General features: G+C 25.9%; 2 protein-coding genes across 4 annotated transcripts; both read right to left on the minus strand.

Annotated features, from left to right (window-relative positions):
- Window positions 1-191: 191 nt before the first annotated feature.
- On the minus strand, window positions 192-10,862 carry LOC127290798 (acetyl-coenzyme A synthetase). Its single transcript, XM_051319599.1, has 11 exons — window positions 10,023-10,862; window positions 6,816-7,031; window positions 5,835-6,030; window positions 5,492-5,720; window positions 5,078-5,249; window positions 4,770-4,962; window positions 4,541-4,696; window positions 4,303-4,470; window positions 4,030-4,219; window positions 3,708-3,953; window positions 192-3,638 (listed from the first exon to the last, which is right to left on the minus strand). Exons 1-11 carry the CDS (start codon window positions 10,109-10,111, stop codon window positions 3,442-3,444), a joined length of 2,052 nt encoding a protein of 683 aa, XP_051175556.1. The 5' UTR covers window positions 10,112-10,862; the 3' UTR covers window positions 192-3,441.
- Window positions 10,863-11,257: 395 nt separating this feature from the next.
- Window positions 11,258-27,466, minus strand: LOC127290797 (SCY1-like protein 2). Of its 3 annotated transcripts, none has more exons than XM_051319597.1 (18): window positions 27,074-27,466; window positions 22,854-23,061; window positions 22,559-22,693; window positions 22,214-22,456; window positions 22,015-22,135; window positions 21,839-21,937; window positions 21,574-21,719; window positions 21,370-21,500; window positions 21,174-21,288; window positions 20,945-21,090; window positions 20,721-20,874; window positions 20,405-20,645; window positions 20,155-20,323; window positions 19,895-20,058; window positions 19,768-19,824; window positions 19,436-19,683; window positions 19,133-19,362; window positions 11,258-17,228 (listed from the first exon to the last, which is right to left on the minus strand). In XM_051319597.1, the coding sequence occupies exons 2-17, from the start codon at window positions 23,019-23,021 to the stop codon at window positions 19,147-19,149; spliced, it is 2,553 nt and encodes an 850-aa protein (XP_051175554.1). In that variant the 5' UTR covers window positions 23,022-23,061; window positions 27,074-27,466; the 3' UTR covers window positions 11,258-17,228; window positions 19,133-19,146. The 3 variants fall into 3 exon arrangements, with proteins under 3 accessions (XP_051175554.1, XP_051175553.1, XP_051175555.1); XM_051319596.1 differs by lacking the exon at window positions 27,074-27,466 and adding an exon at window positions 24,707-25,336; XM_051319598.1 differs by lacking the exon at window positions 27,074-27,466 and adding an exon at window positions 24,707-25,335 and having other exon boundaries at window positions 19,225-19,362.
- Between the last annotated feature and the right edge of the window lie 25 nt (window positions 27,467-27,491).

Raw genomic sequence — 27,491 nt, forward strand, 5'->3', positions numbered from 1 at the left:
TCTCTAACAGGATCCGGATGATCCGGATATTCAGGATGTCCTAGGGTTATTTTTTGTCCACGGATATTCAATAGATGTCCTAGGGATATTTTTTGTCCACGAATATTCCTAGGACATCTTAGGGACGTCCACAGCAGAATATCCTAGTATCCGTTACTGTGAGGGTGAGGGTATAAGTAATAAGAAAGACATTTATTTTTTAAAACAACAATAAATTTTATTTATTTCTCAACGTATACAATATACATTAACATTATTTTATATTCGCATCAAATAAAATGTATATATAGATTCGCATTTTCTTATGTTTTATATATAATAATAGTATATATCACACCTACTTAATATTAATGATATGTATATTGTTTCTTATCACACTTTTCATGGCAATTACATATATTATTATAATAACTATAATTATATATTTCATAAAATATACACTGAATGTAACATATTTTACATATCATATATTCTTGCACGAGTATTATTTAATTATTGTGGTGCGAAACGTCTGTAATATTACAGTGTAATATTCATGCAAGGTTGATAATTTATTATTCTTATTAAATAATCAGACCTAGAATATAATAACCTCTATTATATTTTTTGTATTTAATAATTTTCTTCTTGATTTAAAAGTATTATTTATTTTTGTAATATAATAAACTCACACAGCAAAAAATATTAGGTTATCATAAGCTTTTATACTAATTTGAATTTAGCGCAATTGATCACGTGACACGAAGATGGCGCTCATAGTGTTCGCTAACGTAAATACTAAACATCACGTCAAAAATGATTATATTTTGTTTCGTCGAATATATTTATAAATATATCAAGATTTAAATTGAACAATTAATTATGATTAATATGTTGAAATTATATTAATATAATTCAATTGCTTGTTGACGTTAAACAATTATTTCCAGGACTTTGTTAGTACACATTGCCGGGGTAAGCACGTGTGTTGTTATCATTTTTCTATATTTCATAATCCCATTTCTATAGATGAAAGTATAGATTATTATTAATATACATTCTTTTCGTGTGCTGATTAAAAATATGATTATATATTTTTATCTACAAAATATTAATTTTGTAGTATAAATTCCTAACCTCAAAAGTTTCTGTCAAATGATGTATTATATATATAAACTTATGATAACCTTTTACTTCAATATATGTTGTGCTATGTGAGAAAACGATTATATAACACACTTATATCAAATAAAAAATTAAATATTCTTGATTCGAGAATAATAATTATTCTAGGTTTGTGTATATTATAAGAAATATCCTTTTTTTGTTTCTTCAGTGTGTAGTACAACTACTTAAAATATGAATCAGCCGCATATATATGTAAGCATGTAGCTGTATATTCAATCCATAGAAATATTATGCGCGTATACTCTCATAATTTTGGTTAGTTTGCGAAAAAATTAGAGAAATTGTATTTATTTGTGACGCGCTGAAGAAAGGGACTTGAAAGCAAACAATTGTTTTTTGATAGGAATAAAAATACACAGAGAGGATCAACTCTCAATATAAACCATTGAGTCTTCATTACATCCAAAATAAAAACAAATTTTCATTTTACATAATTAAAACGTACTTTTTTATAAAATTGTCATAAACATAACCTATAATTTTTTTTATTTCTCTTAATAAAACGCGTCACACATATAAATAACTGCGAATTAGCAAAATTTTTACTGATTCATATTATATTTAAATCGAATAAGTGCGTATAACAATTACTTTCTTTTTATATCGAAGATATTTTGATATTATGATTCCACATGTTATATACTATAAATATAAGAGTATATCGATGCAAAATTCGTGTCTCAATCACCACATGTGGAACCAAGTTGTCGAGTCGTTGTGCTTTTCTAATTCTCTTTTTATTTCAGTTTAATTTACTGTATAACTTTCATATGCAGTATATGTGTGAATAACTAGTAAACACACATTACAATTATATGTTTGGAAGCGAAAATTTATTATTCTAAGTCTTTTTTGTTATATTTTCTAGAGATGTGCAACATCAAAAAAGATATTTTTGTGGTTTTTTATATAGGAAACAAACTTCATTAACTTTAGCATACACCATGCCCCTGTTTAATATCTTTTTCTCGCTTTTACCTGCTTATCAGGATGTATTTCTTTTATAGAGAAATTTTAATTAATCATCTTTCATTCATGATTTAATAAATTCATTTTTTTAACACTTTGTATATTTTATAATATGTACATGTTGGCTCAATCATTTTTTTTTTACTTTTCAGATATGACCACCTGATTTATCAAAAAAAGAAGAAATAGGACCTTTTAGTGGAGTCTTCTCTATATGCAAAAATCAGGCAGACATAAGAAAAATTTTGACTTAAACTCTGGAGAAATATTTTAAAAATGAAAAGGTGTTGAGTTGCGTCATTGGTAAGTTATTATTTCCTATACAATTAAAATTCAAATGCAAAATGCATTTGAACTTTTATACTCAATTTTTGAGACTGATGACATAATATATTTGTGGCATAGCTGGTATATAGTACCCATAAATATAAATGCAACTTAAATTTAAAAGTTGCAAATATTATTTAAATGAAAATTTCTATATTTTTAATAATACATCACAGAGTGTTTAAAGTGCCCACATAGAGTACAACAATGCACTAAGAAACAAAATTTTCTGTTTTTAAAATAAATCTTTTAAATTTTGATATTTCTCTTTTCATGGAATAGAGAATATTTTGAAAATTTTTGTTTCTTAGTGTAAAATGCAAAGTAAACTACTTATTACTACTTAGCCCCAATTTTTACATAATAAATAATATATATTAAGCGTTTATAATGGTGTTCCAGAATGACGCATAAAAATAAACGCTAGTTCTGTACATTTTTTATTTTTAAATTCTTTAAAACATTCCTTTAATTTTACATTGAAAAGTGTGCGTCATTTTTGCCAATTTTTCTTATATAATTTTAAATAATTTCCTAAAATCGAAAGGACCTCAGTTGTCAAATAAATTTTCCATATATCAGTTAAAAATTTTTTATTCAAACATGGGAAGTAAAATTAGAAAATTAGTAAAATGTATGTATAGTATAAAAATAGCTGATAAGAATCAGCAATTGAAGGAAATATTATATGTATAAATTTTCATATTTTACTTTCTAGGTTTGAATGAATTTTCAATTAGCAATTCAAAAATTCAAAACACTCCTGGAACGCCATTAAATATATAAAAACAAGCTTTAGAAAAAAGCTTTATATATTATCGTTGATTAGGTCTCCTATTATACTTACAAATAACCAGAATTCAATGTTATTTTTGGACTTATTCTGGTCTTTGATAGTAATAAATAATTATTATTGCAAAAAAATAACTGAAATGAACTAATAAACATTTTTTTGGAGGACTAGAAGAAGACATTTTTTTAAGCTTGAGGCCTTAATTGGAATAAAAGATCTACGATACTCTCATCGGCTAGTGTTGAAATATCACCAACATTTCGATCGCCAATAGCAATTTTTCTTAAAACACGACGCATAATTTTTCCAGATCTTGTCTTTGGAAGACCCGGTGCATGTTGAATTACATCCGGTTGAGCAAAAGGACCAATTCTTTCACGAACTGTAGAAAAAAAATTTTTAGTATAATAATTGTAATTTATTATATATTTTTTTTTATTAGTAACATTACCTTTCTTTTTTAATTCATCTTGTAGTTTTTGATCAAACGTAATTTTATCATTTGGAGTAATGAAACAATAGAGACATTGTCCTTTAACTGGATGTGGTTTACTGACAACAGCTGCTTCAGCTACTGATGTGTGTTCAGCTAAAACATTTTCTACTTCTGCTGTTGACATCAAATGTCCCGAAACATTTAACATATCATCTATTCGACCCGTCACCCATAGATAACCATCTGCGTCACGTCTTGCTCCTTATTTAAATAATTTATATATTAAAATTGTTATATAAGGAATATAATACAAAGCAACATAAAAGAGAATACCTACCATCTCCTGTACAGTAGAATCCGTGAAATTTATCAAAATAGGTACTTTGAAAACGATCATGATTTCCATAAAGTGTTCTCATCATTCCTGGCCAAGGCTTTCTGAAAACAAGATAACCTTCACCCTCGCCTTCTATTACGTGTCCATCTTCATCCAGTAATTCTGGCATTACTCCAAAGAAGGGGAATGTCTGAAATTAATATTTAATTAACTTTCAAATAGTTTGACTTTTGAAAAGCAGAAATTGTATTAAAAAGAATAAAAGCGACTCACCGCGGAACCTGGTTTCATTGGTGTTGCTCCTGGAAGTGGTGTTATTACATGACCACCTGTTTCGGTTTGCCAAAAAGTATCTGCTATACTGCATTTTCCATGACCAACTAAATTATAGAACCAGAGCCATGCTTCTGAATTAATTGGTTCTCCTACAGATCCAAGAACCTAAATACATAAAATAAAATTTGTAGCAACAATTGTATGAAAAAAATAGCAAACTAGTAGCAAATCTTACTCTTAAAGAATGCAGATTGTGTTTCTTGACAAGATCATCACCAAACTTCATAAGAGATCTAATTGCTGTTGGAGCTGTGTAAAATTGCGTAACCTTGTATTTGTCAATTATAGACCAGTACCTGTCGTTAGATGGATAAAAAGGAGTGCCTTCAAACTGTTCAGGAAAAAAATTTTTTTTAGCAAACACCTAAAAACAAAAAATATTCTTATGATAAAGAAACACCTACTAATACTGATGTTGCTCCATTAGCTAGAGGACCATAAACAACATATGTATGTCCTGTAATCCAACCAATATCAGCTGTACACCAATAAACATCACCAGGATGATAGTCAAAAACATATTTGAATGTTGTCGCTGCATAAATTAAATAACCACCAGTTGTATGAAGTACACCTTTCGGCTTTCCCGTTGAACCACTGAAAATTAATAAATTCATTGTTTTTCAATTTCGTTTCAATTTTTAACCACCAAAATTTTGTCTATTGTTACAGATTCCTGTCATCTATGTACGAAAGTAGAAAAAATAAAAACCTCGTATATAAAATAAAAAGTGGATCTTCTGCTCCCATCCAAACTGGATAACAACTTGGTTCCACATCCTCCATTTCTTCGTGCCACCAAACATCTTTATCTTCATTCCAAGGTATGGAATTTTCATCAGGTTTACTACCATTATTTTTACTCTCAACGCCATTTTTTTTACCTAAAAATAATTTCAAAATTTAAATGCGCGACTGATGATTACTGAAAGTTCATGTGTCATAAATTTATGTAACAGAATTTACATTCCCTAGGAAATATTCAAATTTCCGTTTGAACAGAATTTCTGTTTATCAAAATTTAAATTTGTTTTATTTTGTTTATTTATTTTATTTATAATAATCTATTAGACAGATTTATGTTCTGTATGATTTTTATTTATTCAAATGCTGCCAAATAGCTTACCACTGTTTTCAACTTTAGAATTACAATTGGTTATCCTTCTTAAATGTGAAACAACTATACATTTTTCAACTTCATGACCATTTAATTTCACTTTCTCTAGAGCTTCATCGCATATTGTTTTTAATAATAAAAGTTTTTCCCCCCTCCATACACCGTCTGCGGTGATTACAACTTTTGCCTTTGAGTCTAAAATTCTTTCTGCTAATGAATCAGATGAATATCCTGCAAACTGAAAATTGTAAACTTTTACTTTATTTCTAATGACGAATTAGGGTAATATTGAAAAAATATTTTAAATATTTTTTTAATGGTGGTTAATAAAAAAAAATATTAATCATCTCACCACTATACTGTGAACAGCACCAATTCTGGTGCAAGCTAACATTGCAATAGGAAGTTCCATAATCATGGGCATGTAAATAGCTACTCGATCGCCTTTTGACACTTCATTAGACTTGAGAACATTGGCAAATTTACAAACTTCCTGTAAGAGTTTTTTATATGTCAAACGAGTATAGTCTTCTGGATTGTTTCCTTCCCTAAAAAGCAATAAAATAAGTAAACAATTTTTCAGGGATTTAATTAATAATAATATGTACCTAGAAGTCATTTTTCAAATTTCATGTTTTTTTTTGTTTTTTTTAACACATAAATACAAATTATGCGGTTTTACTATTCAGCAGTTCGAATGACTTGCGTCTACGCATGAGAATCTTAATTTACATTGTAATTAATGTTCTCAGTGGTTCTTCATTCAATTTAATTCCGAAAAATTTTTTAAAAAATAAAACAATTCGTTACAATAGTGTAAAATGTCAGTTTAATTATTTTTTACATTATTATTTTGTTTTAAAGTTAAAATTATATTTCGGTATAGCAAATCGCCTTCGACTGGGGCAAGTTATCAAAATACTCTAAAACCTTTTTATTTTTTTTTTAAAGTTATACTGGAACATTTTTTTTTTAAAGCTACATAGTTTTTTGCTCGATAAAATTGTAGATGAAATATAAAAATGAAGTTAAAAAAAAGAATGAAAAGTGCACCACTGCACCTACACTTCTCTACAAATAATTACTTAAAAATAAAAAAATACAAATTGTCACAACGAACTCGAAGACTAGAGGTTCATGCATTTGACATTTGTATATATAATTTATTGCGGAGGAAGAGTGTAAATAATTTCAAAAAAAAAAAGAAAAAAAAAACCGTAACTGCACTTATCTCTGTCATTGAAAAAAAATCAGGCAGGTGACTTATTATACATGCAGTTACGGTATTCTTTCTTTATTCGTTATTTATCGTCCGATAATAACAATATCTTACCAATAAAAAGCCACTTTGTCTCCATGGCCATTTTTAACGTTCTTATCCAATAGATTAAAACTTAAATTTGTCGAAGCTCCTTCCATCCATTTAATAAAAATATCACCTTTATTTAAATCAAAATTGTAAGTAAAAAATTTTCCATCTATACTTGGTGTTTCCCAGTAAAATTCTTTTGCTATCTCTCCCCAAAATTGTTCAGGATGCTTGATTGACCTAGAAAAATTTACATCCACACTTCTGTTAATAAATAAACAGTAGAATAAAAATTTAATTTATTTAAATAAAAAAATTATTATATATAAAATTTCTCTGAGGTGACAACAAAATAAATAAATAAAACGAAATAAATAATAATTATATAATAGTTAGAACAGTTAATTTTAATAATTTTATTTTAAATTAATAATAAAATTAAAAACAAAAATTAATTTAATATTTAATAAATATATTTAGGTTGATATTTTTGTTTCTCTCTTGTAAATAAGGAGAGAAAGATTATTTATACCTGAATATAAGAATAATGTAAAATAAAAATAAGTAATAAATCGTTTCGGTTTCTTCCAGGAGGTGCAATGAAACAATTACTCCCTGGGATGTCTCTGTTTTCATCTCGAAGCATTGTGTTAATGTTTGGTGCGTATAGCAGGTCATAACTGGCAACAATACAAATACAAGAATCACAAATACCACAGGGGAAATAATTTTTGAATTTACTTTATATTTGCGATTCGTCCTGTTAGGAAGTGATTATAAATTCATGAACGTCACGTGTTTTGAAAATGCGATAATTCTTTTTTACTGATTAAACAAAAGTGTTATAGCTTCGGGAGTATACGAATTTTTTAAAACCGCGAACGATTGTAGGGTGTTTATTAAAAATATAAGTTTGTTGTAATATTTCAAAAATTTTCATGTTCATTAATTCTTTTTTTCAATTTTAAGCGCCACGTGGTGTCGCGGATTACGGATTGGTATTTTTTTTCTTTTTAATAATAATATTAATTAAATTTTGATGGGACTTAATATAAAAAAAATCTGAAAGATTTTGATAACCGATTTTATGCAATTTTTAAGTTTTTGTTTTTTTATGTTTCAGACTGAAGGACAGGAAGGAGGATGCAGAGAAAGCATGGCCCCTGCATAGAAGAGGGGCCACTGGGGGACTGGTCCAGAAGAGGCGATGCTGCCATCGCTCCGTCGAGGGAATCCGCGATCGGTGAGTCTTTTTTTTGCATACATAGCGACACTATGCATTAATTTCTAAAATCATGTTGGTAAATTAGTATTTTTAATATCAATTAAAAATAATGATTACTTTTAAAAAGAGATTTTTTAAATGTTTACAATTTTTAAAATGAGTTTGGAACTTAATGATATAAAAGTAACGGAACCTATACTTGATAATTGAATATTATTAATTAATAGTTTGATTTAAATTGTTTATAAATTATAAATATGTAATAATTTGTCAGATTCAAAGTTTTTTAAACCGTTGATAATTTTGTCTTATCATTGGGTCCATGACTAAAAACATATAAATATTTTCATTTGGCAAAATCTCGATCGACTATTGGGTCCGTTACGTTACTAATAATTTTTAAAATTAAAGAGTTCTTTTTTCAAATTATAATTTTGAAAAAGATACTTGTGTATGTGAGAATACGGTTATAAGGGATTTTTTCTAAATATAGCTATAGGTAGGCAGAATTTTTTTCGTTGTGTGTGTGAGAGAAAATCGGTTTTTTTAAATATAGCTATAGGTAGGCATGTAAAATGTGTTGTGTGTGAATGTTTATGAATTTAAAGTGTCGCTATGGTTTTTTTATTGTTTACATGTATTGTGTTTTTATTATCTGCTTCAGTGAATTCATCGTGGTAAGAAACAAAATTTGATTTTTACATATAAATATACTAATCAGGTATTTTTTCAGGTTCAGGCTAATTATTTTTTCTATCTTTGTTCAATGAATATTTAATAATTGAAATTAAAGGCTGAAATATGTTTTTATAAATTTTTTAATATTAAGAAATTTTTTTATTGAAAATAATTTTTGAAATTAAATTTTTTGAATAACTTGATAATAATTACCGCGTACTGCTGCAAACTTTGCGCAATCCTTTCGTTTTTCCTTTAAACTGTGTTATTTACTTTTTTTTCTAATAACTGGCACAATTTTAACATATTGTAATTTTTTTTTGCCCTTGAAAATAATTTGAAAGTACTTCACCTATTTTTGACAAGTTAATATTACAGTAAAAAAAAAAGGTGGACCCTTTTATTCCCTTATTCTCTAAATCTGAATTAGTAAAAATTTTAACTCACTTTTTTTTACTACTTCAAAAATGCCGATTTGTTTACTAAATGAATTAGTATTTGTTTGAAATAAATACGCAGCAAACGGAATTGCGCGGATTTTTAAATCGCATTTTTGAAAGTAAATTTTTTTTTCTATAGTGCTTTGAAATGGAAGAAAGTAATGAAAGGTAAGTTTTCGCATATTTTTTTGAATAAATAATACAAAATTATTACTATAAACATTATAATTATTAGGTATTAAATATATAATTATTTACTGATGTTTTTTTACTATTTTAGGTTCAACAGTTTTAAAAAATTATATAATGCCATTTATAAAAAATAAAACTAATGCCATTTTTGGAGTAATATTGTGAGGAGAATCGAGAGTTTAAAACATTGATATAGATTTTTGAGAAATTTTAAAATATTAAACGACCAAGGTAAATTTAAAAAAAAAATATTTTTCAAATTAGAAAGATTAAATTTTTTATATTTATTTGTTCATTAACTACGAAACAAAGTAGCACACATACATATATATACATAACGGCTTAGTGTCACACGGTCAAGGGTTGTCAGAAGATCAATATGCATATATATATACGTTTTTTATTTCTATCGATTTTTTTTCAATACAAATATAAATAAGAAAAATGTTATAAATTTTTATATATCAATATAGAATAATATCAAAATTTATTTCTTATCTATATGAAAGTAAAGAGGAAGTAAATATATTACCGTTTTTCTATTCTAATGTGTTTACTAACAAATCGTATAATTTAAATCATTTTTCATACAAGTATGAATACAAATATGAAGAATAATACTTTTTAATTTTCTATCGATAATTATTAAAAATGTTAAAAACTAAAATTTTATTTATATATTATAAAGAAACTTACTTTTCGTGCATTTCTTTGTACTGTTCCATGCTTTTGCAGTGAGCCTTTCTTACACATTCCTTATTTGGATGATATACCTTATCAGCCATTTTCGTGAGGTAAATCCAATTCTTCGTAGATTCTTTAAATATTAAATTTTGAATATAGCAGCAGTAGGATTAATAAAATTTATTATTGAGGGATAAATTATTAATTAATATTTTTAAAAACTAATGAAAGGGAGAAAAATAAATTTAACTATATAATTCAGGTGTTGGTTTTTGTCTTTCTATATAGACGAAGTTAGCTGATGTAATGTCAATTGTAAAGTTACACAGATAGATAACAATTGTTGGAAATTTTTTTTTATCAATTATTATAATAGTCCTATTTCTCCAAGTATTTGAGTCTAGTTTTCATCGATATAAACGGACAAAAGTTGAATAAAAACGTATTGTAAAATCACGAACTATAACGAACTGCGAATCGCGGATGACTGGGACGAGGTCGATTACGTACAACTTCTTCTACTACTGTGACCTGTGACCTGCGACCTGTAACCTAACCTGCACGCTTTACAATTGACAATATGTGTGTAAAATGAATAGCACTTTGTAGCAGTTACAACAGAATACAGTTGCTACTGCAATGTGTGCAACTGATGCTGTTATATTATATTATGTTGTAAATTTCAAAAGTTATAAATAAACTCCCATTTATTAATTATTATTTTGTTCACAATTATTTCATCAAAACTTCACTTTTAACCAATTTTAACTGAATTTAACATCTACAATCTATAGAATAACAAAATTTTGCGAAAATCACATTCCTTTATTCTGTACACCAGCTTTTATAACTCAAACAACCGATCAATAGGCGCGGGCGCAGCTTCAACTTAAATTGAAGTTAAAAATAAAAATTAGTTTCAAAATCAATTATAAACCGATTTTTATAAATTAAAATTCTTTAGATAACTTACTTTTAGAGGTTTCTTGAAAAGTGACAAATCATAATTCAAATCGAACATTTTATTTATTCTATCCATTTAATTTGAATTTAGATATTTTCACAAAAAATGGGTTAAAAATTAAAATATTCAAAGAAAAATAATTAAAAATGTTTTTATAATATGTTTATTATATACTTATTATAATATACATATATTACAATATAATGTTATAACTTTAAGTTATAAAACATATTGCTTTTTAAAACAATTTTAGGAAATTTTGAAAGTGAAACATATTACTCACAATTCAACATTATTTCGGTGCAGAACACATTTATTAATAAACAATATGCCATACATTCACTGCATTATCTACAATTATTTTCAAGATCATTTATTAACGTAATATCAGCATTTTTATATATATATATATTTTTTTTTTCGTCTTTGGTTCATTTGCAGAGGTTTCAGTTTTTCTAGTGTTTACAAAATGTATACGCAAATCTATCTGCCTAAAATATCGTGTACATATATAATTATATATATATATACGACAGATATATATGTCTCTAGATAGATATACATGATTTTATTTACCATTTACCATTCTAACGTTTTTTTTTTATTTTTTTTTTTAAGGCTTTAGGTTCTTTGGAGCAATTATCCTGATTGTGAACTGCATTTTATATATATAATTTTCCGAAAGTTAAACATTATACATATAAGTGTTTGTTTTTTCGCTTTTCAACTTTTTTTTTTATTATTATTTCAAGTATACATACATATAATTTTCGTTTTTTCGATGAATTTGAAATAGTCCCCTTTTTTCAATAAATATAGTTTAAAAAAATACTTTTATTTTTGAGAAATTCTATTGGCATTTGTTATAAATATAATAACATTATAGAAACAAAAGATAAATTGTTTAATTAAAATGAATCACTTCTCATTTAAAAGCGACTATTTCAAATTTAAATTTAAACGAGTTAGTTCAATTAAACAATTAATATTGTAATACAAAATACATTGACCGTTTTAGCACGTCAACAGAGTCAATAATGTTTAATATTATTTTATTTTGTTTTATACATATTTTGGGACATTATAATAGGTATAATGAATTTCACAAAAATTTATATAAATTATAAATTCATCCTCACTCCACTGCACCTCTTTTCAATACATACAGAACATATACACCTAATTTTCATACTTTAACATGAGATTATACATATATATATATATTTTAATATAATAATAGTAATAATAATAATAATTACTATATTATTTTTATTAATATTATCATAATTAAGATATTTAATATTTTAGGTTCATTCGTAGCATACTAAACTAATAGTAAATCACAAAAATTTTCTTTTTGGTAATTATATTTTGAAAGTTAAATCCTATATACATATTTATTTTTCGAATCTTAAAAAATACGTAAAAGATACAACATTTAAAGAACGAAGAATATATCATACATCATAAAAGAAATTTCCTTAATATTTTCTAAAGGTATTTGGAATCTGAAATTTTGCAGGTAAAGATTGAAAATCAACTTTAGAAAATGTTTATAAAAATATTCTTGTGTGCTGTATGTTTCAATTCTTCCACCAAAATTAGTGAGCCATTTCAAATTTTGAAAATCTAACTTGACATTCGTATATTTAGCGATCATCATTTCAAAAATATGCTTAATAAATTGTGTTTTCAATTTTAATAATCTGATATCAAATTTCTATTGAGTAAATTAAAAAATTGGTTAAAATTATTCAAAATTTTCCTTCATTGGCACTTTTTTGTACGTATACATACAGTTATGCATTTTGCCATATTTAAAAAAGAAAATTTTTTTAACAAAATTATATGATGTAGTAAAAATACACTAAAAGATAAAAAGTTGATTTATTATACCTAAAACATGTTCAATTTCGTAAATTTTTAATGCGGAGACTCATCCTTAATAAATAATGAGCTTTTTTTTATTAATAAAAAGTTATAATTTCAGATTATTTGGATTTATATACTGTAAAATATCTATTTAAAATTTATATTTTTATCATTTGCAATATATTTTTTTTATTACGATTGTCATGATGGATAAAAGCCTTTCAGACGATTTTCCAAACGCATCAGTCGTTCTTAATATTAAGGACACTTAACTTTTTAATTGCCTTTTTTTAAAAAATAATCACATTTACCACATATATATATAGGAGTAGTAGATATATATAGTCGTAAGAATATAATCGACAAAAGATAAATATATATTTATATATTGGTAGCAATATATTCTATTAATTTAAGTAAATGTATATAGATATGTAGATAAATAGATATGGGCATATAGAATTGATATAATTTGCACACCTCTGTAGTATTTTTTGTGTATAAAACTTATATCTTTGGTTTTTTCATATCAATATATGTTATAATTCTTTAGGATTAATCGCAAGAAACCCCAAAATTTTTTAGGTACTTTTAGTAAAAATTACGAAGTTTTGTATATTAATTATATTCATAACTACTATTGAGCCTGAGCGATTAGTTATAATTATTATATTCGCAATTAAAAATACATTTTTTTAATAATAAAATTTTTTAATATTTTACATAAAAAAAATAAAATTCTTAATTTTTATTCAATAAGAAATGACCCCGGACAAAATATATTGAAGGAAAGGTTTCGGTGAAATTTCTTGTAACTTATCATTAAAAACAATGTACAGAGGGCCACGAATGAATTTTGTTTTAGAAGATGAAAAACTAAAAAGTAGGAAGTTACAAAAAATTTAATAAAAATTTTTTTCCAATATATTTTGTGCGATGTCTTTTTAATATCAGTTAAACTTAACAAAAGTAATTTTAAAAAAATTTTGCTTTTAACGTACCAAAATTAATAGATCGATAAAAGTTTTAGGAACTAATTTTTTCCCTTTACCTACGACTAAATCAATATGATATAATATACTTATTGTCAGTGTAGTAATAAATTTAATAACTACGATTAAAATAAGCTCAAAAACGTCAAAAAAAAAGATTAATTAAACAAATAGCTCAGTCTCTATTTGTACAATAATTACATGTAAAGATTATTTACTTTCTCACATATTTATGTAGTTACACATACAACGAATTTATACTAAAAGACGCTGAAAAAAATTATTTTTGATGGCTGTTATTTAAATAAATTTTTTTTCAAACTATGTAAAAATTAGTGGAAGAAAAATTTATTTAAAAGTTTTGAAAATGCACTCTTTCATGTTGAATATATGTATTTTTTTGTATTTGTATTATTATTAATATTAATTAATAATTAATTTGGATTCTGTTAAATTTTGCACATATTTCCATTTTTTGATGTTTATATTATAATTTGAGTAAATTTTTATGTTTGGTTGTTTTTAAATTATTATTTAAAAAAAATTAACATACGTATACATTATCAGCCGATATGATTCTTTTCAACTAATCTTTGATATGATTTAATTGACGTATCTTGATATAGTTTTATGTCGACAGAATTCATATAATCTTTTAACTGTTTATAGTTTTCTTCTACAATAATGATAACATTTGCTGAATTAACTATATTTTTATTTCAATATTTAAATATGTTTATCTCTTTCATAACCTTTCTGATTTATTGTTTTTTCTCAGCTGCTGTTTTTAATAAAATATTGTGCATTATACAAATTACAATATTTTTATATATTTAGGCAATTAAAAAAATATATATTCATATTAAAAAAAATTATTTTTTTTTAAATACCAACATCAAAAAATGGAAAACTAAAAAAAAGTTTTTTCACCATCTAAATGATATGTGTTTAATGTGAAGAAAAAAAATATTTACATATCTTTTGAGTTTTAGAATCGTTTTACAATATTCTTATTTTAAATTCTATTTGAAAAATGATGTCAAAGTTTATGATTATACAGTGCATTTATATGTATTTATGAGTGTATGTACGTATACAAATTTTGCATACACTATTTGATATAGCTTTAAATATATCTCTGGTAGATAAATAAATCTCTATTTTGCAGGTACAAAAAGCTGTTTGAACTCGTGTGCTAATGCTCGTATATAAGGTTTTCGAGGTCTTTTATATATAAAAATATAATATATATTAGTATATGGTTGAAAAAAATGTAGATTTTTTGAAAATTGTTAACAATTCCAAGAAATTAACTATAATTTTTAAAAATTCGACTTTTTTGAACCACCTCTAGTATACAATATATGTTTATATATATGATAAAGGTCTGTTTATTTCAATTTGGAATATTTCTATATCGTATTATGTATGTACAATTACACCGTCTAATATATTTATAACAGAGTCGAGAAAGAGAAGAATAAAACAGTCATCGACAGAATACCTCATAGAATATCACAGAAGAGGAGTAAATTTGATACTATATATATAATAAGACAATGTCATAAATTCTGACTCTTTCATACACACACACATTCTCTTTCTCTCTCTTTTTTTCTCTACTTATTTGTTTCTATTTTTTCATTAAAATTTTTTTTACTGAAACTGGTACTAAATGACTTTCTGAAGTTTGAATTAATGAAAATTCCTAAAATTTAGTACCTAATTACCATGTATAATATTTTAAAAATTAATTTCTTAATAATAGAGATTGAAAAAATTTGAAGATTGTCAGGAAATTTTTCTTTAAGGAGGCTTGCATAAATTATGTGGTTTATTTTATTAGGCTGAATGTCAAATTATTGTGATAGGGGTTTAAAATTTGAGAATTTTTAAACCAACCACATATTTTATGAAAGTTCCTTAAATATATTGAACAATTTACGTTTCCATTTTGGAAGAACATGTTGTCAATTTATATAAGTTGAGATATAAGTATATATGTACATATATATATATATATCTATTTCATTCATACTTTCATTTTTACTCTCTTTTTTTTACTTTATCAATCTTTTGATTTCAAGTAACCCATTGAGTATAAAAGCTACTTAAAAAAGTATAATGACTAATAATACAGTGATCAATAATACAAACAAGTGAATCTCTTTTTAAGTGTAAATTTTTTGTTTTTAAATATTCTTAAAAATTCAGAACTAGTTATAAAACTTTTCATGAAATGCCTACTTGGTAGTAAAATAGTAATTAATTGATCATTTTCTTCATTAAAACGAAATGCGAATTTTACGGCACTCAAAACACATTAACTTTCAGTGATATAAGCTCGCTTATATCCTATGGCAATTTAATTAAATGTCCAATAAAAAGAGATTCGCTTGTACAGTATTTAGTCATTTTTGAGTAGTTGTTAGTCAAATATAAACTAATTCAAATTTTTCACTTACATTTTTACCGAAATAACAAATTATTTATATACCAACAAAAATTATAAATTTTTGAACGTTTGAAATTTTTGTTTTGTTTTAATTAAAGTATACGTATGTGCTGTGGCACAGGGTCTATGGAGAAATATCGGTCGTAATGAAAACATAATTTTTGTTGAGAGCAAATAGAAAATTTGTAAAGATATAAAAAAAACTTTGGTTCTACAACATTGAATTTTTTAAATGATAATATATCCGAATGTTTTGTAAAATAAATTATTATGTTTTCTATTTGCTCTCATATTCAACGAGTTTTCATTTCTGGACTAAAAGTCAATTATTGTTATACCATACTTTCCTATAAGCTTAAGATTATTAACAAATAATTACATTTCTAATTAGACATTTATCATTTTATCTTCTTGCTTGCGGCATTGGCAGATTTTTCGCCGTCAAATTTAAACTTTCAATTTGATGATTCTCTTATATTGTTCTAAGAATCCGTTAATATATGTATTTCTATAATTACAAAAGTTTAAGAAAAATGGAAGTGTTTCTAATAGAGAACAGACATTGTTTTTTTTATAAGTGATTAATTAAAATCATATTATATACCTTTTGTTTTACGAAAAAAATTATTTTGAAGTATACTTTCACTTACAATAACTCTTTCTCATAAATTAATTTATTTGACTCTTCTTTCTTGAATATATTTTCTTTATCAATTTCTAGGATAGATCCTATAGTCTTTAGTTTATATTTTGCAATTTTGCAAAAAATTCCATTTATATTTATTTCCCAAGAATACCACTTGAGTTATATGTTCACAAAAATGTAAGGATAATTTCACTTACAGTCTTTAGCGTATTCTCATGTCATTAATGAGGGACTGACTCGACTTCTTTCTAAATCCGAGGGCTTAAGACCGTCCAGAGAACAATTGGTACTGTAACAAAAAAGTTGAAAATATTATTAAGTTAAAAAAAAGTATCAATTTTTTTTCAAAATTGTATTCTAAACGTAGATACAAAGTTAAAAATTATTTTTTTTTGCTTTAACCTTCTTATATATTGTTGGCAACAATTAATAAATGATTTTAGTTCTTAATTACATTTATTTAAGTCAGCTAAGCAAAAGCGTAGCTGTTGCACCGCCATAAGCTTTTTCATGCACAGTTACAGATTGATCCAATAATTAAACTTTTGAGGATTATTATATATATATAATGTTTTTAGTAAAAGTACATATGCATATTAAAACGCATCATTAACGCATTTGTGTGAGGTCTGATTGGATCTAATTATTCCAAAATAATATTTTCCTTCTCATTTCCCACCAAAATTTGTTCTTAATATGCATACATTTTAGCTAAAAATGCCAATTATATATATATACATTAACTATATAATAACTGGATATAATTGATACTATAGAACAGAGAATGAAGCTGCAATTAATTTTAAATTTAGCCCATATACAAAAAAAATACAAATTACACATTTAGTGAAATAAAAATGATAAATTCAACAACATATTATGGACACTTGAGTGTCTTTGGCAAAAGCGTGCTTATAAAATGAACTACTTTCGCTTCACATAATTTATTTATTTATAAACGGGACAAGCAACAATACAAAATATGAAATATTATAAGGAATTTTTTATAAATGCAACAGAATTTATAACGCTTTTGCCAAAGACATCCATATATAACTGTATATATTATTTGAATATTTGAGAATTTTAAAAAATTAATATAACATAAAAAATAAAATTTAAGGCTACAGAGAATGTTTCTTTAAAAAATGAATATTTTTTTTCTCTAATGATTTATATCTATAAAGGCTGCCGAAGATAGTCTGTTTATTAAACATTTTTGGGATTTTAATTCTTGGACCCAATAAATTTCCAGTTATTTAAAATATTTTCTAAGAGAAAACTGGAGAGTTGATTTAGAGTACCAAAAAACTACCTAATCTGATAAGAGTGGTTTATTAATTTAATTAAATTAATATTTTGATATTTATAAACTCTCCATTTTTCTTCGTATACTATCTACAACTACTAAGATTATTATTTACTTAAATAAAATTAGAATTTTAAGAAATTACCCCAGTTTGAACATTTGCAATGAAAAGTATAAAAAAGACCACTCATAAAATGTATAGAATTGTGCTTTTCGGTTAAAAATTGAAACTGGAGAATTTTTAAAATAATTAGGACAGAAAAAATTCTCAAGTTTTGATAAATTTAATCGATAGTACAATTTTGTACATTTTGTGTGGGGATAAAAAAATTAGTACACACACATATATATAATAATAGCATAATTATAATAATATAATATATACCCATATAGCACATCTTTCTGGTACAGGACTAGTGTGCAGAAAGTTGTGCTGGTTTCTTGTATATATAATTAGGTATTATATAATTGCATCGCATATATATTATACAGAATATAAATATATTTTACTGTATGTATGTGCATGTGTACATAAATGTATATGTATTTCTGGAATATCTTTGGGGACAAGTTTTGAGAATTAGTGCATCTTTGAAAGAACTTCTTTTTTTTCTCTTTAGTATAGCCTCCTCGTGCATCCGTCTTTACGGTCATTACTTAGCATATAATATGATAGTGGCGTGCTTTAACCATGAGCAGATGCAAACTGCGAGAAGGATGAGAAGAAAGCTACAGAATAAATATATAGGCAAAGATAGAGCAGTATTTTTTTCTTATCGCAGAGTACGAAACAGACATAGAAAGGGCGAAGGAACTCATTGTACTCTTATTTTAATAAAAGTACTCGAGAGAATTGGTTGGCAAAGGAACAGAGAGATCCTTACACTGTAACCAAGGGTCAGTGGGAAGGCTGTCCCGGTGATGGAGAGAGTGTTGGTGGTGGTCCATTGAGGCAGATGGGGGGTAGTTGTCTTACCATGCCGCTAATAGATTGCTGAAGTATTCCCTGTTGTGATGTATTTGATGAGACTGAGGGTCGTCTTGAACCTCGAATACTGTTCATACTCGAGCTCAGAAGGTATGGAACACTGCTACTTGTAATAGGCATTCCACCCTGAAAAAGAAAATAATAATTAAATATGTCTGATGATCAGAAATTTCACAAACATAAAAATAGTCGAGTTTACCGTAGGTGGAGAGAGATTTATGTTTGAACCTCTTCGTTCTTGTGGACCTGTGCTAGAATGTCGTCGTATCGGTAAACCACCTCCTGGTGTACCACCTGGTGAACTTGCGCATGATGGAGCTATGCGAATCTTTGGTGTCATCAATGTGTTGTCTGAGAGACGACGGCATGTAAAAGTATTAGCTACTCTTAGGAAATTGTTGTCGTTCGTAGATGAAGATGAACCAAACCACCAACTTCCAAACATTCCTGAAAGATAAATTTTTATATAAGCAATGTGGAATTAGAGGAATTTTTCTTTTTAGATTTTATAATTTAGTTGATATATCTTACCAGCCATTGAATTTTTTCTTGCCATATTTTCTGCTGATGCAGTCATCGACATAGAACCTTAAACGGATTTAAAATTTTGCATAAGTTATAATTGACATATTTTTTCCAATTTCTATTTCAAACATACCGATTGAATTTTTTCTGGCCATGTCTTCAGCTGATGATGTTTTTCTTTGTTCTATGCGAAGATTAGGAATGTTAAACGGTGGAACGTGCATGTTATCTGTACTGCACTGATGTCTAAGTGGTCGACGCATATCTGCATCCAATTGCAATTTATTTCTTTGATTCCTATTTTAGAAAAGTTGAATGGATAAATTATTTTTCTACTATACCTATATTGATATTTGGTCTTCGTTCCGGGGATAATAATAAATTTCACTTTACCTTTCTATATGATTGAGCATTTCCTGTAGAACATCCAAAAGAAGATTGAAGTTTTCTAACTTTAGTGCTGGGTTTACTGTTTGAGGCAGCAATGATGGCATTACCCGCGTTGCCATAAGATTGACCGATAGGCCGTATTTTTTGTCGCTTAACATTAATCTGTATATGCCTAAGTATCATTTTAGTTAATTTCTAAATGGGGGACTAAAAATTATAGAATTATAGAAAAATTCCTGATAAATTCACTTACTTACTACTCGTACAACAATTTCGGGTTCTTGAAGTTTGACATTCCATAAAAGTGGCATTACATCATCAATAATTTGTTGCTTTTCAAGACGATCGAGAATACTTGCCAATGCTTTCATTAAAATTCTCATGTCCGTTGAATTCTTTTCGAAAGCCATTTTTATTTTTGGTAAAACAGTTCTTCTTATTACCAAATCGTCCAAAAAATGTGTCACATTGGCAATTGCAACAAAAGCAGCGCTCTAAAAATGAAACATTATTTTTTCTTTTTTTCTTGTTTTTCTTAATATTTCAATAATTTAAATATAAACACAAACCTCAACTTGGATTGTTGGACTGTCAAAAGATGTAAAAAGCATCGGCAATACTTCGTCTCTAATTACATCTAATGGCGTTTTTTCTAAAATAATATGTAAATTTTCCAAAAGTATAACAGATCCTTGCGTTGATTTTGGTATAGAGAATAGTGACCTGTTAATTGACATTATTTTTTATTAAAAATGTAAAACTAGGTGTGTCTTTAAAAAGGATTTTTTTTTACCTGAAATTGGGTAGAATAATTTTTTCATATTCGTCTTGAGTACTATTTTGAATAATGTAAAGCATTGGTTGCAAAACAGCCGCAAACACTTCTTGTGATCTCGATTCTTCTTGCAAATAAGGCCAAATATGTTGGTACCAAAGTTTCTGTCAATTTTATAAATTAAAATTAACTTATAACCCAGAATCATAGTGAAAATTTAAACTAGTGTTCTTAAATTTTAACTCACACGTGGAATATAAGGAATAGCTTCTTTAAGAGTTGTTCTATAGAAATGACCTTTTTGTGTTGGGTCCTTCATATTAATGACATCCAAAAATTGCAAGGCATATACAGATGGGTCGCTGAATAGTTATTGAACATGTTAGAATTTAAAAAAAAAATTTTAACAAATTTATGTTCTTCAGGTAAATACGAATAGTTACCTAAAATATTTAATGAGGGTGAGAAGTTGAGCTGTAGGTCGTTGCCTAGATTCTTTTTGCAAAAGCCTCGAGACAGCTTCTTGTAACGGTACAGGTACTCGTGGCAAAATATTATGCACTTGCTCTTCCAACTAAAATATCGATAATATAAATAATTACTATTGATGTAACAATATAAATAATTTGAATAATTTCTACACGTACTGTATCCAGTTGTCGACTATACTCTGAGCAATTATGATTCGCTTGTATTAAAGGACGACCATAATTGAAAATCGCACAAATTACCATTCCAAAACTATACATATCACTGAGAATACTACCTCTTTTAGACAGCTGCACTTCTGGTGCTAAAATAATGTTCTTTTTAAGTATGTTTTGAAAAGTGGAAAAAAAATTGCAAACTTAATTTTAAATATAATTGATAAAATAATAAACATTTTTTTTTAGAAATTAATATACTATATACCCAAGTAATCTAGGTTTGGTTGAGCCATTTTTGAAATTCTGTTTGTCCATTGTGGTAATGGAATAGGCTCTGCAGCATCTTTATCGTTTAATCCACTCTCTGTCATCATGTAAAAATAAATTTTTTTTTCAAGAATTTATTAGAATTAATTAATTCATTAGAAATTAGTTTATTACCTATAAATTCAAAACCAAACAATTTCCATGTTCCCTTTTTCGTAATCATTATGCTACTTGGACAAACATTTCGATGAAGTATTTGACGACTATAATGAAGAAATGATAGTGCTTCTGTTATCTGGAAATTTGATTTTTTGATAATTGCATGTAGAATAATTTGTACTAATTGTATTTATTATTTTATTTGTGTATTCACCTGTAGGAGACCATATTTGATTTCCATATCTAACAATTCATATTCTTTCATGTAAACTTGACGATTATGTTGATGTTGATGCTGATGCTGCTGTTGATTTTGTTGTCCTACAGACGATGTTGACGATTGTGCTAAAGATAATGCTTTTTGTTCCTCGTAAGCTAAAACGTTGGCTAAACTTGCAAGAACTGGTTCAGAAGCAAATGCTAATGTTTCTTGACACTGTTCTGCTGAGTGTATAACCTGAAAATGTTTCAAAAAATTATTTATTTTTACTCCTGATCTTAATCGGCTCCTACATTTTTTTCATGATATATGGCAGTAATTAATATTATTTTTACTTACTTGCAAAATTTTTGGATGTCGAAAACGTTCCAAGTTTTGTACTCCCGCGCGTAATGTTTCCGTAATAGTCTCTTTTCGTTTTGGTTTTGTTAATTTTTCCACAGAACGTTTTTCAAATAAAAATATTGAAACTTCCTATGATGAAAAAAAAATTAAACGTGTAAATTAAATATTATTTAATACAAAAAATAAATTATTGTATTTTTTATTTTAAATCTCAAATCTCTAATGTTGTCTATATATTATAGAGACACACACTTGCTTTTAAATATATGTATTACTATTTTATCTTCACCTTGCCATCACTTTTCCGATATCCCTCGAGAATTTTCCAAACATTTTCTGGTCCGGCAGTCGCAGATTGCTTTCCTATTTCAAAGTGGTTTAATATAGGATTTGATTCCAAAATATTTGGTGCTGTACCACCGCTTTTAAACTTGGAAAACATCGTTCGAGCGCCCATTCACGTTATTTCTTTGAATACACGACAATATTTTTTTATTCTGGAGAATAAAAAAAAAATTTCAAAAACATGAAAGATAATTTTTTTTAAATATAAAATAACTCATAATTATAATAATCAAAATACACAAAAAGAAATAGTTTTATTTTGCACAATTATTATAAGCGGATAAAAGAGTTTATTTGATTCAAATAATCGATTACTTGTCTATTGTCAAATAAATATTTATTTGAACTAATAATTTCTGTATTTGAAATAAGTATATTAAGATATACAGTTGAATAAAAACGATTTGATTCAAATTTATTAAGTTTCAGTTTAATTTAATTAAACAAACATTAAGATTAATTCAAACTTATAAATGCGCACATTGAGAATTTCTTAAAGACTTCCATAAGCTTGCACTGCAAAATTAAAAATATTTAATGCAAAGCTCACGATATATATATTTTTTTTATAAAATTGTTTATTATTATACAGATATTTTTATAACTATATATTATACCTAATATTTTCTGATCTTCAAATTAAATTCTAAAATTTCCTTTGCAAACTATTTATAGATTCAGGAAATTCTCAATGCTGTGTGGGGTAATATTTAACATATAATGTTTGAATTAAACTTCATTTAAGTTTAAATCAAGCATTTAATCAAAACTTATATATTTTGTTTTGAATTAATAAATTTAATTTTCCCTCCCACACGGCACAAGAAATTTTCCAAAAGTTTACTTTGAGACAAACATTAAAATATATTCCCCTGAAAATATCTGTGTAATATTAAAATGTTGAAAAAATTTATATTAATTTAACAGCTTTTTTGTGAATATTGCACAGCAATATTGAGGCAATATATTGTATTGATTTTTCACTAGAGTACAAATTGAATGAATAAACTATTAATTAATCTGAATCGAATATTGCTGTGAAATAATGCCCCAAGCTTACGCTGTACATTAATCAAACAAGACGAAAATGTAATCTCACCTTCCCTGAAAATCGTATTTTTAATCATCAAAATCTTACATCACAATACACATTATATTCATGCAAAAAATTGTACAAAAATAAATATATAATATAATATATTTTTTGAACTTTTATGAAAGTGTAAAAACAAAATAGAATTTTTGTTTTTTAATTTAACTTTTATCTTTTTTCCTCCACTATTAAACTATTATATCACAGTTGGTTGGTTTTATGCAAAACTTTTATCATTTTTTTTATTTTTACTCTATTAGGTATATAAATAACCAACCTTTGTCGATTTAATTAAAAATTATTTCAAATGAAGTTATCAAGGTTTATACACTCTTTGTCATCTCTAATAAGGGCTAAAAATAAATAATAAACAGATGAATAAAAAATATAAATTTTCTAAGTTTTTTCATTTTTTTTTTTCAATTTTATATAGTGTATTATGAAATTATAATATATAAAGTCTCTGTCAATAAGTAAAACATATCCGAGAATTATATATATGTAATACCAATAACAAGTTTAGAGGAACTTATATCAAATCAATTTAGAGTCAATATTACCAACAATAAAGATAATTAAGGAAAATTAATTTTTTTATATAATAATTTATATAACAATTTAATAATTTGTAAAATAAAATTGTTATTATCATGCCAGAAACAATATTCTATAACTATATATCTTATAACATAGAAATACCATACGTTTTTTAATTACAGGAATCTGTGAGCTTTTTCTTTTTCTTTTTTTTTTTTTGAAACGTGCCTATTTCGCCGGTCACACACACGCACACTCACACACACAAACACACGCACACAACTAGAAACGCATATTACACGAAAAAAAGGAACGCGGTGCAAAAATGAAACGCGACTGGCAGGGTCCTTTATCCTGTAAACAGGACTATGCTTTTCCATTTCTGTTAACGCATGCGTCAATTTTGCCCAGGGTAATACGCCTAGCCTGCAGCCTGGTTGCCTGGGAGGAGACCGTCAACTAGCGTAGCTCCCCGATTTCCCTAATTCCCTGTTAAGCATCTAGGTCAAGGTCGAGATTCCTGTCATAATACTAAACTCTCTTCTTGTATACTAAACTCATCAATGCTACCACCGTCCCTCTTAATAATGTATTGCGAATAACGCAGCCAATGACATTAATGCGTTAATTTAATTAATTTGCAAAATGTTTATTTTCCTTTTTTTTAGACAATATATAAACTTTGCATGAAACTCTCATTATAATTGCAAAAAAAGAATAATTAGCATAAATAATCCATAGAAATTAATTTTATTTTTATTACTACTGTCCAGTGGAGAATTCTGGAAATTTATCGCAGGGTAGTAAAACTAATGTTAAAAATTAATAATTATTAAATAAACAATAAAGTAAAAAATTATTTTTATTACTACAGAAACAGTACTGCGTCAGTAGTGAAACTTTTGAAATTTTTGGTAGGGTAGTAAAAATAATGTTAAAAAATAAAGTTTGTACAGAAAAATTATCTTGGCCAAATTGCAATTGAAATTGGAGCTTAAAATTTTCACTAATTTAAATAGATATTGAATGTTTGTTGTAATTAATTTAAAAATAACTTTAAATAATTAAAAACGTCAGGGTACTGATTAAAATAAATTTTGTTTGCTTTATTTAACTCTTTAAATCTTAATTATATGAAAAGTAGATCACCAATATTAGAAAGAACTTTTACTAATTTTTACTTTTTTTTTTGTTTTACCAAAAATTGTAGTAAATTCTTATTAATATGAATAAGTGGTTCATATACAGTTCAAATAATTATTTATTTGATAATAATCAACTGATTATTTGAATCAAATAATTTTTTTTAATGCATTCAATTAAAATATTAATTGAAATATTTATTTTATGCTTTAAATCGTGTTAACGCGAATAATTTGGACACTTGTGATTTTTGCAAATAAATATTATTATATAACTCCTTTATAAAATATATTGAACAAATTGAAGGTCCGACTTCTGCATTTTTTTTATTTTTTAATTCAAAATATATTTTATTTAAATACTGAAGTACTAATAGAAAATGATTTTTTAATTCATAATAAGTCCGTCAATAGACATTTCAAAAATACTTCAAAAAAATGGTGGTTATTTCAAGAAAAAAGCATTATATTTTATAAAATAAGATCATATCCTTGTGGGTCTGACTACTCTCGCTTTTACCTACTTTGAAAGAACCACCAATGCAATTTTATAAAACAATTGGTTCTAAATAAAGTAATTGTTATTATAATAATTATTTCATATTTTGTGTTTTTCTTCAATTTTTATAAACAATCGTATATTTCATCTGATTTTTAATAATAGGTCATTTTGTTCAATAGAAAATTGTTTCTTGTAATTAATATATTAATAAAAATATTATTTATTAAAAGCATTTATTTTGAAATAATTATTATTATATAACGATTAGAACGAATTGTTTTTTAAAGTCGTATTAGTAGTTGTTTTTTAAATTTATATAATTCCAATTCACAAAGCTCTGAACATTTTCTGAAGATTTCTATAAGCTGGCATTGCGAACTTTGAAATGTTTTATGCAAAACTTAGAGGAAATGTTATTGTGAAACTATGAAAATTTCCACATGTAAGGAAATATTTAACACAAAATTTTATCGAACATTACACACTAAAAAAATTATTTAATTTAAATAATCAATTACAAAATAAATATTTATTTGAGTATCAAATTATTTATTATTTAAGTCAATTAAACGGTATTTATTTTATTAAAAACAAATTATTAATTCGATCAGTTAATTTGATTCAAATAAATATTTATTTGTAACAATATTTATAGAATATCAAATATGTATTTTGATTTTTAGTTTACAGTAAGCTTACACATAAAGGTTGCGGTAAGCTTACAAGTTGTATAGGTTATGTTATTAAAATATAATCAATTATAAATGTATTAATATATTGTAAATTGTTTTAAAATAATTGACTAATATTATTATAAGTCCATACAATAATTTTACAGTAAGTTTACAATGTAAACTTACTGTAAGCTTACCAAATCTTAAAATACGTACAAATAAAAACAAAATAAATTGCCATGTGTCATTTTCGATCAATTTTCTTGTAACATTTTCATCTAAACTGAATATAAAAAATTACAAGACTTTAAAATTTCAAGTCATTTTAATTATTTTAAAATTTACAAATTCCAGTTGACATCCTTGTTTTTATAATCTTTTAATTAATTTCTTTATTGTAATGACGTAATAGTAACTTTCCCCCTATCATCAGGGATGAGTTTCAAATACACCCAGAGATGGGTAAAGGTGAAATCACATGGTAGTATTTTGAGTTACGTTTTGTAACTTAACCATGAAAGAGATGAAATTATACGTTGACCTTATAATTAAAAAAATAACTACACGGAATTTTTATTTTTATTATATTGTAAGAAATAAAGATATTTACTAGAATAGGTGAAATGTAATTTAT

This window comes from Leptopilina boulardi, unplaced genomic scaffold, assembly GCF_019393585.1.
Source record: "Leptopilina boulardi isolate dan_hultmark-lab unplaced genomic scaffold, ZJU_Lbou_2.1 LbouV2_80, whole genome shotgun sequence".
NCBI classification, from domain to species: domain Eukaryota; kingdom Metazoa; phylum Arthropoda; class Insecta; order Hymenoptera; family Figitidae; genus Leptopilina; species Leptopilina boulardi.

Bases quoted from the DNA above. Each gene is read 5' to 3' on its own strand.
- LOC127290798 (XM_051319599.1), bottom strand. From the start codon at position 10,111: ATGGCTGATAAGGTATATCATCCAAATAAGGAATGTGTAAGAAAGGCT. The intron at 4,697-4,769 runs GTAGGTGTTTCT...TTTCCTGAACAG, and splicing joins ATGGAGCAACATCAGTATTA to TTTGAAGGCACTCCTTTTTA. The intron at 4,220-4,302 runs GTGAGTCGCTTT...TATTAATTTCAG, and splicing joins CAATGAAACCAGGTTCCGCG to ACATTCCCCTTCTTTGGAGT.
- LOC127290797 (XM_051319597.1), bottom strand. From the start codon at position 23,021: ATGGGCGCTCGAACGATGTTTTCCAAGTTTAAAAGCGGTGGTACAGCA. The intron at 21,720-21,838 runs GTATATAGTATA...ACATTATTTTAG, and splicing joins ACCAAACCTAGATTACTTGG to CACCAGAAGTGCAGCTGTCT. The intron at 21,289-21,369 runs GTAACTATTCGT...ATAACTATTCAG, and splicing joins ACCCTCATTAAATATTTTAG to CGACCCATCTGTATATGCCT.